General features: G+C 43.2%; 1 protein-coding gene across 1 annotated transcript in view; it reads left to right on the top strand.

Annotated features, from left to right (window-relative positions):
• The window catches only part of LOC125270830, a 57,792-nt gene extending 51,880 nt beyond the window's left edge, over nucleotides 1–5,912 (top strand). The window contains exons 4-5 of the mRNA XM_048194815.1: nucleotides 5,151–5,459; nucleotides 5,553–5,912. Coding sequence (XP_048050772.1) covers nucleotides 5,151–5,459; nucleotides 5,553–5,704 — 461 coding nt within the window. The 3' untranslated portion in view covers nucleotides 5,705–5,912. The remainder of the gene's footprint in view (nucleotides 1–5,150; nucleotides 5,460–5,552) is intronic.
• Nucleotides 5,913–13,086: the final 7,174 nt, after the last annotated feature.

Here is a 13,086-nt window from a genome sequence, read left to right as displayed (position 1 = left end):
CCTCAAGAAACGCACCACTAGGCCGTTTCTCCCCACTGACTGGCCAGCGATAGGAGAGTGAAACGCTGCGATGGCTGCTACGTAAACTTTGAGCGTTGAAGGGGCTCGCCCCGAATTCAAACGCTCTTGGAGAAAGGACAGTATCGGAGATACGTCACACTCCACTGGATCTATGTTGCGTGCAGAGCACCAATCAACAAAGATTGACCATTTCTGGGCATAGAGACGTCTCGTAGACGGAGCTCTCGCCTGAGAGATGGTGTTCAACACGTCCCCGGGGAGGTTAACCGGCTCCCGTCGAGGGACCATAAGTGCAGAGCCCAAAGTTCTGGCTGTGGGTGCCAAATTGTCCTGTTCGCCTGAGAGAGAAGGTCCTGTCTCAGAGGAATGGGCCATGGGGCTCTCTTGGAGAGCCTGAACAGCTCTGAGGACCAAGTCTGGCTCCTCCAGAGCGGGGCCACCAGGAGGACTTTGTGCTCGTCTTCCTTGATTCGTCTGATAACCTGAGGGATCAGAGCGATCGGGGGAAATGCGTAAAGAAGGGTGCTGGGCCAATGGTGGGCCAGCGCGTCGTCCTTCTTCGAGAAATAAGTTGGGCAATGAGAATTGTCTTCTGAGGCGAAGAGGTCGACCTCTGCCTTCCCGAAGAATTCCCATATCGTGAGAACCGTCTGGGGGTGGAGCATCCACTCGTCTGAGGGGACATTGCTCCGAGACAGCATATCTGCTCCCAGATTGGTTTTTCCAGGAATGTGCGTCGCCCTGAGCGACAGAAACCTGGGTAGAGCCCATTCCAGAAGACGCTTCGCCAGTGTGCATAAGCGGCTGGACGAAAGACCTCCCTGGTGATTTATATACGACACCACCGTCATGCTGTCCGATTGGACTAGGACGTGGCGTCCCGTCAGGTGAGCCTAAAAGAAGTGAAGGGCACGAATCACTGCCAGCATTTCTAGGCAGTTGATATGAAGATGGCTCTCCTCGTGTGACCACGAGCCGAAGGCCGGTCTGCCCTCGCAAAGAGTGCCCCAACCTGAGTTGGATGCGTCCGTCGAGAGCACCGTCCTCCGCGACGCCGCCTGAAGGGGTACGCCACGCTTGAACCACTCGGGGTTCAACCAGGGCTTCAGGGCTGATAGACAGGCCTGATTGACCTTGAGACAGAAGCGGCCATGCCGCCAGGCGTGGGGGGGGACCCTAAACTTCAGCCAGTACTGCAGAGGCCGCATTCGAAGAAGGCCGAGCCGTAGAACTGGGGAGGCGGAAGCCATCAGCCCTAAAAGCCTCTGGAAGGACTTCAGAGGAAGGTAGGCTTTGTTTGTGACGGAAGCTGCGAGCTGCTGAATGGCCAGAGCGCACTCTGGCGAGACTACTGCCGTCATGCGAACAGAGTCGAAAACTGCTCCCAGGAACGAAATGCGTTGGCTGGGAAGCAGCGAGCTCTTGGATAGGTTGACCCTGAGACCCAGGCATTCTAGATGGCTGAGGAGCACAGATCTGTGAAGTTCTAGCTCTGCTCGCGAGTGGGCCAGAATGAGCCAATCGTCGAGATAATTCAGAACACGGATTCCCATCTGTCTGAGTGGGGAAAGAGCCGCATTCATGCACTTGGTGAAAGTGCGAGGAGCCAGGGACAGCCCGAAGGGTAGGACCGTGTATTGGTAAGCCACACCCTCGAAGGCGAATCTCAAGAACCGCCTGTGGTGGGGGGCTATCTGGATGTGAAAGTAGGCATCTTTCAGGTCCAGTGAGCAGAACCAGTCCTCGTGACAAATCTGTGCGAGGATCTGCTTCAGCGTCAGCATCTTGAACTTCCGTCTCATGAGGGAGCGGTTCAGGATCCTGAGATCTAAGATGGGTCTGAGACCGCCATCTTTCTTGGGGACCAGAAAGTAACGGCTGTAAAAGCCTGACTCACTCTCTGGAGGAGAGACTATTTCTATAGCTCCTTTCCTGAGCAGCGCCAAGACTTCGGTTCGGAGAACGTGAGTGTTGTCCGAAATCACCAAAGTTTGAAGCACCCCGCCGAAGCGTGGGGGTCTTCGGGCGAACTGGAGCGAGTAGCCCTGACTTATGATCCCTAGGACCCACTTTGACAGCCCGGGGATGGCCCGCCAAGCCTCGACCCGGGTGGCAAGAGGTTGAATGACATCGGCTGACAGCCAGCCTGAGGGGGGGTTGTGCACCGAGGGGAGTGGAAGAGGAAATTTGCCCTTTATTAGAAAAGGTAAAAATGTGTTCGCCGTGAAAACGGCGGTTTGTGTGGACGCAACATTTGTGGGCCCATCTGTAACACTGAGCATCATTCCCATGCCCGGATGTGAATGAGGCGGAGGGGAAACTGCGCAAAGGAGCTTTGGGGGTGGTCCGGCCGCAGCGAGACATTCCCCTGTCCTCTTCCTTCCTCTTAAATCAGGATGACTTAGGCGTCACAGGGTCCAGCGCAATCTTGGGCCGGGGTCCCTGGCGTCTCGGGAAGGAGCGTCTGGCAGAGCGAGAGCGCTGGCGTTGCTCCTTTGGCGGTGCTGCCTGGGAGGCAGAGGGGGCAGGCTTGCTCTGCTGAGCCGGCGCAGGCCTGGGTCGGCTTGAAGCAGATGCGGAGCAGGAGCGTTTTGGCAGGAAGTGTCTCATGGCCTGAGAGGACTTCTGCGCTGCGGTGAAACGCTCGGTGAGACCCTCTACCGATGACCCAAAGAGACCGGAGGGCGAGACAGGGGCGTCTAAAAAGGCCATCTTATCCGCGTCCTTGATCTCGGACAAGTTGAGCCATAAGTGGCGCTCTAAAACCACCAGGCTGGCCATGGACCTTCCAATGGCCTGGGCTGTGGCCTTCGTGGCTCGCAGGGCTAGGTCAGTGGCGCTGCGGAGGTCCCTGAAGGCAGATGCATCAAAGCCGGACTCGTCCATAGAGCGGAGAAGCTTGGCTTGAAACACTTGGAAAATCGCCATAGTGTGGAGCGCCGAGGCAGCTTGGCCTGCAGAGGCGTAGGCTCGCGAAGCCAGGGTGGAGGTAGTCCTGCAGGGCTTTGAAGGAAGGGATCTCTTTGATTTCCAGCCCACAGCCGTGGGAGGACAGAGGTGAGCTGCCACTGCTTCATCCAGGGGCGGCGGGTGCTTCGTAGCCCTTTTCTTCAGCGCCGTCCACAGTGGTGAGGGCTGAACGGTGCGTGGTGTGCAGGCGGGCAGAGTAAGGAGCGCGCCATGACTTGGTCAGCTCCTCGTGTACCTCGGGGAAGAACGGGGCAGCACGTTGACGAGGGGCCTGGCGTCTTCCCGGCAGGAACCACTCATCCAGGCGGCTCCGTGACGGCTCTTCCGGCGGAGCCCAATCCAGGTCCAGCTGCTCCACAGCTTTAGAGAGGACGCGGAGAAGTTCGGCGTCCATGCCCGAGCCGTGTTCGATGGGCTCCAGCGGAGGCGGGGGGCGGGGTCGTCCGACTCGCCGAGCCCAGCCTTCTGCTTCGGAAGCCGCGAGAGACATAGACTCATCTAGCGGCTCTTCATCCGATCCACCGAATGAGACGAGGTCACTTGCGTATGCTGAGGGACGCTGCTCAGGGTGGGAGAATCTGACGGGCGACTGTTCTCTGGCGGGAGAGGGCGAGGCACACGGGGGCTGGGCCGACGTGAGCTCGCTCGACTCCGGGCGCTGGGTCGCTCTACCCCGCTGTCTCTTCCTCGCAGGCTCGCGGCGGGAAGGGGACGGGAGGGCGCGAGCGGCGGGACTGCCTCCGGTGAAGAAAGCAACCCGCGAGCGCAGAGAGGCCAGGCTCATGCACTCGCAGTGCGGGCATGAGGCGTCAGTGAGCGCGGCTTCCGCATGGGGCTTACCCAGGCATCCAACGCACTCGTCGTGTCCATCGTTGTCCTGCAGAGGGGCTCTGCAGGTGTCACAGGAGTGACGTGGCATTAAAAAATGCCGGCGCCGTGAAAACGGCGATTGGGGGGCTCTTATAGAGCGGCGAGGACCTGCGGAAGCTCTTTTAGAGCGGACGAATCCGCTAGGAATGCTCTTATAGAGCGGTTATAGAACCGCGAGGAAACGCTCTCAGAGGGGGCGCCGGATGGCGGCAAGAGACGGCTGAGGCGGCGGCCGGAACGGGAAGCAGGCGGCAGGCGGCAGGCGTCTAGAAGACGGCGCTCAGGGCAGTAGTCCACGAGGGCGCCGGCGCTGTCGTAGTCCGGCGGCTCAGCTGGGTCCGCTGCGGGGCCTCTTCAACGGCGGCGAGAGCTGCTTCTTCCAGGCGGCGAGCTTCTTCGGCTTCAGCGCGGAGATCAGCGAAGAGATGTGTAGTCGTCGCTGAAGGAGAAAGGACTGGTTTCCTATGGCGAAACGCCCGCTTATATAGCACTAAACCCCGCCCCTTTCGGCGGGAAAATTCGCGCGCTTTCTCGCCATAGGCCGCGCAGCTATGCCGCGCTGTCATTGGTTCAACAACTTCTCATGAGTGAACCAATGACGATGCAGTTACACTGCGTTATTGAAAAAGGCTTCAGTGACGGGGAAAAAGGGAGACTTTCCCCATACGCAGTACGAGTGAAGTATCGAAAGGGAACCATGAAGTTACTTATAAATATTAATCTGTGACACACTCTGTTTCTGTTTTTTTTTTTTTTTTTCTGTTTGGTGATACAGTTCAAATATCAGTGAAGGATAGATTCAGTGAAGATTCAGTCACTCTAAACTCTGATCTTACTGAAATGAAGGATGATGATGTGATTCAGTGGTGGTTTGGAAATGAAAGCACTGTAATAGCTGAAATCAATGTAACAGCCGACAGATTCACTGTATATGATGATGTTCTTGATGGGAGATTCAGAGACAGACTGAAGCTGGAACAATCAAACTGGATCTCTGACCATCACAAACACCACAACTGAACATGCTGGAGAATATAAACTACAGATCAACAGTGTGAGAAAGTTTTTCATTCTCCTTGTCTTTGGTGAGTTTAATATTTGTTTCACCTGTTTTATTTTTTATCACCAGTAAATATTTAATCCATACATAATTTTCTTCTGTTGTTCTGTTCTTTTGTTTTATAAGAATGTGTTTCAGACTGTTTACTTTCATAAAAATCATGAAGTTATTTTTACATGTTAATTTGTGACACACCCTGTTTCTGTTTTCTCTCTGTTTGGTGATACAGATGAAATATCAGTGAAGGAGGGAGATTCAGTCACTCTAAACTCTGATCTTACTGAAATGAAGGATGATGATGTGATTCGGTGGAGGTTTTGGTCTGAAAACACTTTAATAGCTGAAATTAATAAACAGATCAACAGAATCACTGTATATGATGATGTTCTTGATGGGAGATTCAGAGACAGACTGAAGCTGGACAATCAAACTGGATCTCTGACCATCACAAACATCACAACTGAACATGAAGGAGATTATGTGCTGATGATAAATGGAGCAAAACGATCATTAAAAACTTTCAGAGTTTCTGTCTATGGTGAGTAGAGATCATTTCACCTGTCCTTCAGATATTCTTGATATCAGTGTTTATTGTCTGAGCTGATCTCAGTTTGATGTTTTTATTCCTCAGACTCTGTCCACTGTTGTGGTCCTACTGAAGCTGTGATCCGATTGGTCCTCTCTGCTCTGGTGGGCGTGGCTACTGTCATTCTTCTGGTTTATGACATCAGATCCGGAAGAGCTGAACAACATCAAGCACATATTCACACATCAGAAAACTAATTGATATCATTTCTTACAAATTAATTTTACATATATAATATATGAGATTTACTTATTTGTGGCTTTATGTGTTCATCTTTTTCAGGAACTATTGAAATCTAAAGCAGAATGCTGAACTTTAAAGGTTCTTCAAGTGTGTTTTTTTGTTCTTGTGTTTTTTTTTTTCATAATAAATACTGATGATTGTTTAATCTTATGCTCTCTCTTTATTGTTTATATTTGCTTGTCTTTATCAATAAAGTTTTCTCACTCTGAGGTTCAATGAGTCTCTCCATGTTTTATTACATTTATTATGTTGAGCCCCCCCTGCAGGAATACTAACTTTATCTAAGTAATATGGTGCTCTAGCTGTGCTGCACTGATTAAAAGCCCACTTTGCTCTTGTCCACTGACTCGTTCAGTAAGCTGAAAAGCCAATCCGAGTGATTTCTCTTCTCTATTCAACATACTCAATTGGTGCAAAAAAACAAAACAAAAAAACAAAGCGGTCCAAATGGTGCTGATAGATCTGAACACACTGCCAAAACTGGGCTGGTCGACACTCAACAACGAACCGATGTTGGTCAACGGCCGGCTTGGTTGTGTCAGGGGCTTTCAGCATAAAAGGGTAGAGGTGTAACAGGGTGGCCTATTTTGGGGTGACGTTTTAAGCTAATATAGCCCAATATTACTTGCTAGGAAAGAATGGCATACCAACAGAAGAATGACAAGTGTCTGTAGTGTGTTCCCTCTTTACTCCATGAGACCGAATGTTTTACTCTCCATGTGTGCCTGGGCTTCCGAATGGCAATGGAGGAAAGAGTACTGGAAATTTGTCCTCAAGTACAAGTACTGTTACATTGCTGAAATTTTACAAGTAAAAGTACTGGTGTCAAAAACGTACTCGAGCAAAAGTACAAATTACTCTTCTCAAAAACTACTCAAATTACTAATTACTTTTTAGCCGGTGATATTTAATGAATTACCAAACAATATTCAATCAAATCATAGATCTAAGTAGAAAATAGCTACTTTCAACAAAGCACTTTCACCTTATTCATGAAGTGCATGAATTAGTGGTCACGATACTGGAATTTCTAACTTCAATACAATACCTTGAAAATGATCAATATTCAGTATAATTTTAAATATCATGGGGAAAACCACCACATACTGTATACTGCCATATAGATATTTTAAAATCTAATTTTTATATCCATCTATTTTGTCAAGGCAATCATTATTTTCAAGCTTCAAAAAGCACAAGACTCATAACAGTAATCAATTTGAATGGAGCAGTTTAATTAAATTCTTCTGAAGAGACACGTCCGCTTTATATGATGAACAGATTTTAATTTAGGCTTTTGTTTACATATTTAAACATGGATCAGTTACCATTACAATAATCTCACTTAAATATTTGCTAACTCTGTGTATTTGTGTCTTTACAATAGGAATTTGTGTCTTTAAAATAGTCCATGTGACTACAGTGGTTCAACCTTAATGTTATGAAGCGACCAGAATATTTTTTGTGTGCAAAAAAAAAAAAAAAAAAAGGCAATTTATTTTCTTTGGGTCTATTTGGGTCTTTATTTATTTTATTTTTTTTTTAATGGATTTTGCTTCTGTAAATATTTCATTATTTTATGTGTGTATATATTTATATGGTATTGTAAAAATGTACATACATTAATACTTACCTCACTAATGTTTGCAGTGGTTTTAACTAATGGGGTCATGCTTGGACTATGAAAAGGACCCCCAAAAGAGTGTGGGTTGTCAGTTAACCTGGCAAGTGAGCGTGCAACTGTGGTGCCGTGAGCAATTTATTATCATTGAGAAAGATTGCGTGTATATATTTATATCTTTTCTTTGTTCTTTTGAGCAGTTTTTGTTTGCCATGTTTCTTTTCTTTGTAACTTTTATATATAGCTTTGGTTATGGTATTTGCTACTGGGACTGTTTCACCTCTCGAGCCTGTAAATAAACATTACTTTACACCTTATATCACTGCAATGTTATTTTTTGCAGCTGACAGCGGGCCTGCGAACAACCGTTGTCTCACATTTAGTGTCAGAAGTGGGATGGTTGCTCGCAAGACTGCACCGAGAGGCAGGAAGCCTCCCAGACCAAACTATTGCTGAGTCGGATGTGGCCAGGGCCATTGCTGAGTCTACGGAGGATGAGAGAGAGGAGAATCCCCCACCAGTTCATCCCAAGTCCACGTCACCTTGAGGACCCATCTCTCCTGCTGCAACATCTAGTGGTGGGTTTGCCGTGATGCATGACTTCCTGAGCGCACAAGAGCAGAGAGAGCAACGCTATGTATTGGAGCTACAGAGTCTGCGAGAGTCAATTCTGCAAGCTGTCCGGCTAGCTGAGGTGTCGAGTGAGGCCGAGAGTCCACGGATGGAGCTTCCAACGTTAGTCAGATATTTTCTTTCAGGTGCCTTCTCAAACTTTCACTCATCAGTGTTTATTCCTGCTTTGTAAATGCATTTAATTTCATAACGATCTCTTAATCTTTGGAAGAGACATGAATTGCACAGCTCTCTCGCGAGAAGTGAATCAAACTGACGTTCTCCTTGTTCTATGTGTTTGGCTGTTTGCCACACGTGTCACACTTTCAGGTGCACGCGCTTTGCAAACTCTGGATTAAACCTGAGTTGACAGAGAAAGTATATACCGAGCGTTGTGCAACAGTTTATCCTGATCTAAACCAGGTTGGATTTATCTGGATTTGTCAACTCCAAACCTACTCTGAAACTCAGAGTTTGTTCAACTAGCTTCATGCAACATCAAGCACATATTTCCACTCTCTTTCAGTGGTATATTTATAAAAATGCAATTCAAAAGACTTTATTGTTTATAGTTGCGTGCCTTTATCAATAAAGTTTTCTCACTCTGAGGTTCAAGAGTCTCTCCATGTTTTATTACATTTATTATGTTAAGCACCCCCTACAGGAATACTAACTTTATGTAAGTAATACAGGTGCTGGTCATATAATTAGAATATCATCAAAAAGTTGATTTATTTCACTAATTCCATTCAAAAAATGAAACTTGTATATTATATTCATTCATTACACACAGACTGATATATTTCAAATGTTTATTTCTTTTAATTTTGATGATTATAACTGACAACTAAGGAAAATCCCAAATTCAGTATCTCAGAAAATTAGAATATTGTGAAAAGGTTCAATATTGAAGACACCTGGTGCCACACTATAATCAGCCAATTAACTCAAAACACCTGCAAAAGCCTTTAAATTGTCTCTCAGTCTAGTTCTGTAGGCTACACAATCATGGGGAAGACTGCTGACTTGACAGTTGTCCAAAAGATGACCATTGACACCTTGCACAAGGAGGGCAAGACACAAAAGGTCATTAATAGAGAGGCAAAGGGAAGGAAAAGATGTGGTAGAAAAAAGTGTACAAGCAATAGGGATAACCGCACCCTGGAGAGGATTGTGAAACAAAACCAGTGGTGGAAAGAGTACTGAAAATTTGTACTCAAGTACAAGTACTGTTACATTGCTGAAATAATACTCAATTAACAAGTAAAAGTACTGGTGTCAAAAAAGTACTCAAGTAAAAGTACAAATTACTCTTCTCAAAAACTACTCAAAGTACTAAAATTACTAGTTACTTTTTAGCCGGCGATATTTAATGAATTGCCAAACAATATTCAATCAATCAGTAGAAAATAGCTACTTTCAACAAAGCACTTTCACCTTATTCATGAAATGTACATGAATTAGTGGTCACGATACTGGAATTTCTAACTTCAATACAATACAAATGATCAATATTCAGTATCATTTTAAATACCAATAACATTGATCAATAACCATTACAATAATCTCACTTAAATATTTGCTCATTCTGTGTATTTGTATCTTTACAATAGGGTAACTTTGTTGCAATATCTCACATGCAGCACAAGAAAGCTTGATTTCAAACTGAATTGAATTTACAAAAAAAGACAAGTAAACAGTCAGTAATAAAATAAGAACAAAAACAAATTACCTCAATTCAGGTGAGGTATATGACATATAACAACACTGAATTTTTATATGCCTTGTATCTTAAAGGGTTCCCTAGTGAAAAAAAAAGTATACTTTATTGTATTTTAAATATATTCCCTTTTTCTATAGTACACTGCAAATATACTAACAAAAAATTTACTATCTCTAAATATATAAAAAGTATATTAGCATCATATTTTCACAATACAACTTTTAACACACTTTAAAATAATTGTACTTTAGTATATTTTCTAAAAAATATAGTTTAGAAAAATATACTTGAAGTGTAAGTTCAGTTTATTTTTTAAAAGTGTATTTATTTGCACTTTATAAAAATATATTTGAGGATTATTTTAACTGTGTACTGAAAATGATCATTGTAACAATGCACTGAAAGTATATTTAAAAAAATACATTATTTAATATCCTTAAGTTGTAGTGTATTTAAAGTTAAATTTGAGTATATTTTTTAAGTTTACTTATTCATCCTTGGAATTCATTTTATTACTTGTGCTTATTTATTTCAGTATGACTAATGCATTAAAAGCCCATTTAATATATGCAGTGTAGCTTTCCTGCACTTTTCCCAATTTCCAGATAGGCTATGTGTAAATGCTTATTAAGTTTACACTGGCAGAATCATTTTACAATCGTACACACAAATCTATATTGAACAACACACCAGCAGCACAAGTAATGTTACATGTTAAAAAATATGTTGAGTGGTTGAACTTGAGACTTCGTTTGGAATTCAAATGTCTCTTCAACTTGGTCTGTGACCAATCAGATGTTGTTGCTCACTGCCTTCAGCCAATCAGAGCTGCTGACGTCACGGTACTCGTCTGAATCCCCCTCGCTAAGTCACTCAGGGGTGCGTTTCCCGAAAGCATCGTTGGTGAACCATGGTCGTAAGTCCCATTGAACTCTATTGGTAACGACGGAACTTGCGACCATAGTTCGCTTTGGGAAACGCACCCCAGGTTAAGTATAATGTCGCAATGTATAATTTATTTAATAAAACACTGAAAGCGCAATACATCGCTCAATCTTGGAAATTCTGACCAGTTCAATCATGTGACATCGCAGCCTGACCTTGATGGTGACGACAGCCGGCTGGTAATTTAATTTAATGGCCTACGCGATCCTGAAAGAACCGGAGAAAAGTGCTGCTATTTGGAGGTAAGTTGTAGGCTAACTTTTTTTTTTTTTTTTTGCTTTAACAAACGGAGAGCTAGATTTTGGCTTTATCTCCTTTTTGAGTTTGTGTGTGGTGGTTTATGGCACATGTTTGGGTTTGTATGCAGCACCAAAACATTCATATGATTGGTCAAATCGGCCCGTATACTGTACGATATTAAATCATAAAGTGTTGAATGCTTGACTACCCTGACTACCCTTGACTACTATAACCGAAAACAATATCGACATGCCATACTGATACAGTTCCCTGCTGCTAATCCTCGTTTACTGTTCAGAAATAGTGCTGGTTCAATGTAGGATTCAGACAGACTATTGTAAACGTGAATAAAGAGTTGATCATGCTGTCTGACCTTCTGTCTTTGGTATATTCTGTTAACACATGCTGTTCTTCACGAGTCTCTGCGGTCACTGTGTAAGCAGCCATCAGACACAATAATGAGAAGCTCATCAGAACATGGAATATAATGCGTAATTTGTATTTGTACATAGAGGGTCACCATTGGTCCAATCATTTTTTTTCTTTAATGAAAAACATGGTAAGTTTTGCTGAATCTATGTTAAGTTTAAATAAAAAGAATTGGATTTGTTAATGAAATATGTCTCTTCATTAGTGATGTTGTTACATTTTATTTATTTTAATGGCCTTGAAAACAAATGCATTCAACTTTGGGAAAATGTGTTAAACTGTATTTAAATAGTAGCACAACTGTATTGTGTGAGATTATGTAATTCAAAGTACAGTAGTCAACATTTGAAGTGGATCAAAAAAGTTCAGCAAAGTTGTCATAAGAAGAAGGTTTTAGGACAGCTTTGATGAAAGATGATTTTTGATCCACTTTACATGTTGACTATATTAAACAAAGTATAAGTAATAACAAAGTACATTGTTATTTACTGCGAAGTGTGTATTTTTTTAGTATTTGGAATAAGCCAAAGGTACTGAGCATACAGTACTACTGTAAAATAAAATTCATTGTATATTGCTTGTGTGTTCGGAAGACACTCGTAATTATTTTGTAATGTACTTAAATCACAAATAAAGTGTACTTTTAACACAAATAAAGTATACTTATAACACATAAAAGTATACTTATAACACAAATAAAGTATACTTTAATATCACTAATCAAGCATGTAATTAGTCCCTACACAGGCATATACTTAAAGTGTACTAAGTATACTTGAAGTTGTTCCAATTTAGCACACAAAAGTGCACTAAATATACTTAAAGTTGTGTTTTAAAACAACTTAATTACAACTAAAATATACTTAGTACAAAATTAGTTATTTCAAAATAGCACACTTTAAGTTAACTAATCATTAACACACTTGAAATATACTAATAATTAGTCTTGCTGCAAGTATATTTAGCATACTTTTTTTTCACTAGGGTTAGTTCACCCAAAAATGAAAATTCTGTCATTAATTACTCACTCTCATGTTGTTTCAAACTCATAAGACCTTCGTTCATTGTCAGAACACAAATTCAGATCTTTTTGATGAAATCTGAGTGCTTTCTGACCCTCCATAGACTGCAACGTTATTACCACTTTTTATGGCCCAGAAAGGTAGTAAAGCCATAGTTAAAACAGTAATTAATGACAGAAATTTCATTTTTTTTGGTTGAACTAACCCTTTAAGAGCCATATTATATGTTGTTTTTTTAGATAAAAAGAACATCAGAGGAGTTTGACCTGTAATGTCTGTATGTAGTGATGCAGTTAGACAGACTATATGTAAAAAATCATACAAATGCCCCATTCTGAAACATACATCTACATTGTTAAGAAATTAAAGATCCGTTTGCTGAGACTTTCTGGTGCATTTCACTTATAGCCAATTGAATTTCCTGTAGCATTTTCATCAGCCAGGCATGGAAGTCTATTCTGATTGTTTGATAACTTTTGACAACGTTTAATTTAAGAGCACGGAGAGATTCGCTATTGCACACTACACAGAGCGCGCACTCATGAGAGGAGAGGCAGTTTACTTGTATATTTGAGAGCTCACGTCGTTTTCTGTCATTACATGAATGTGCTCTCCACAAATCTGCGGGTATGATTAAAATTATGCGCAATACCTGCAATCCTGCGCTGTACTGAAACGAGTGACAGCAGGAGGAGGCGCGTGTGTGTCAAATTCGCTGTCGGGGTGACAGAATGAGAACGCACA

The sequence above is a fragment of the Megalobrama amblycephala genome, linkage group LG6, assembly GCF_018812025.1.
Source record: "Megalobrama amblycephala isolate DHTTF-2021 linkage group LG6, ASM1881202v1, whole genome shotgun sequence".
In the NCBI taxonomy this organism is placed as follows: domain Eukaryota; kingdom Metazoa; phylum Chordata; class Actinopteri; order Cypriniformes; family Xenocyprididae; genus Megalobrama; species Megalobrama amblycephala.
Note: the sequence above shows the minus strand (reverse complement) of the source record. Positions and strands in the feature narration are given on the sequence as shown.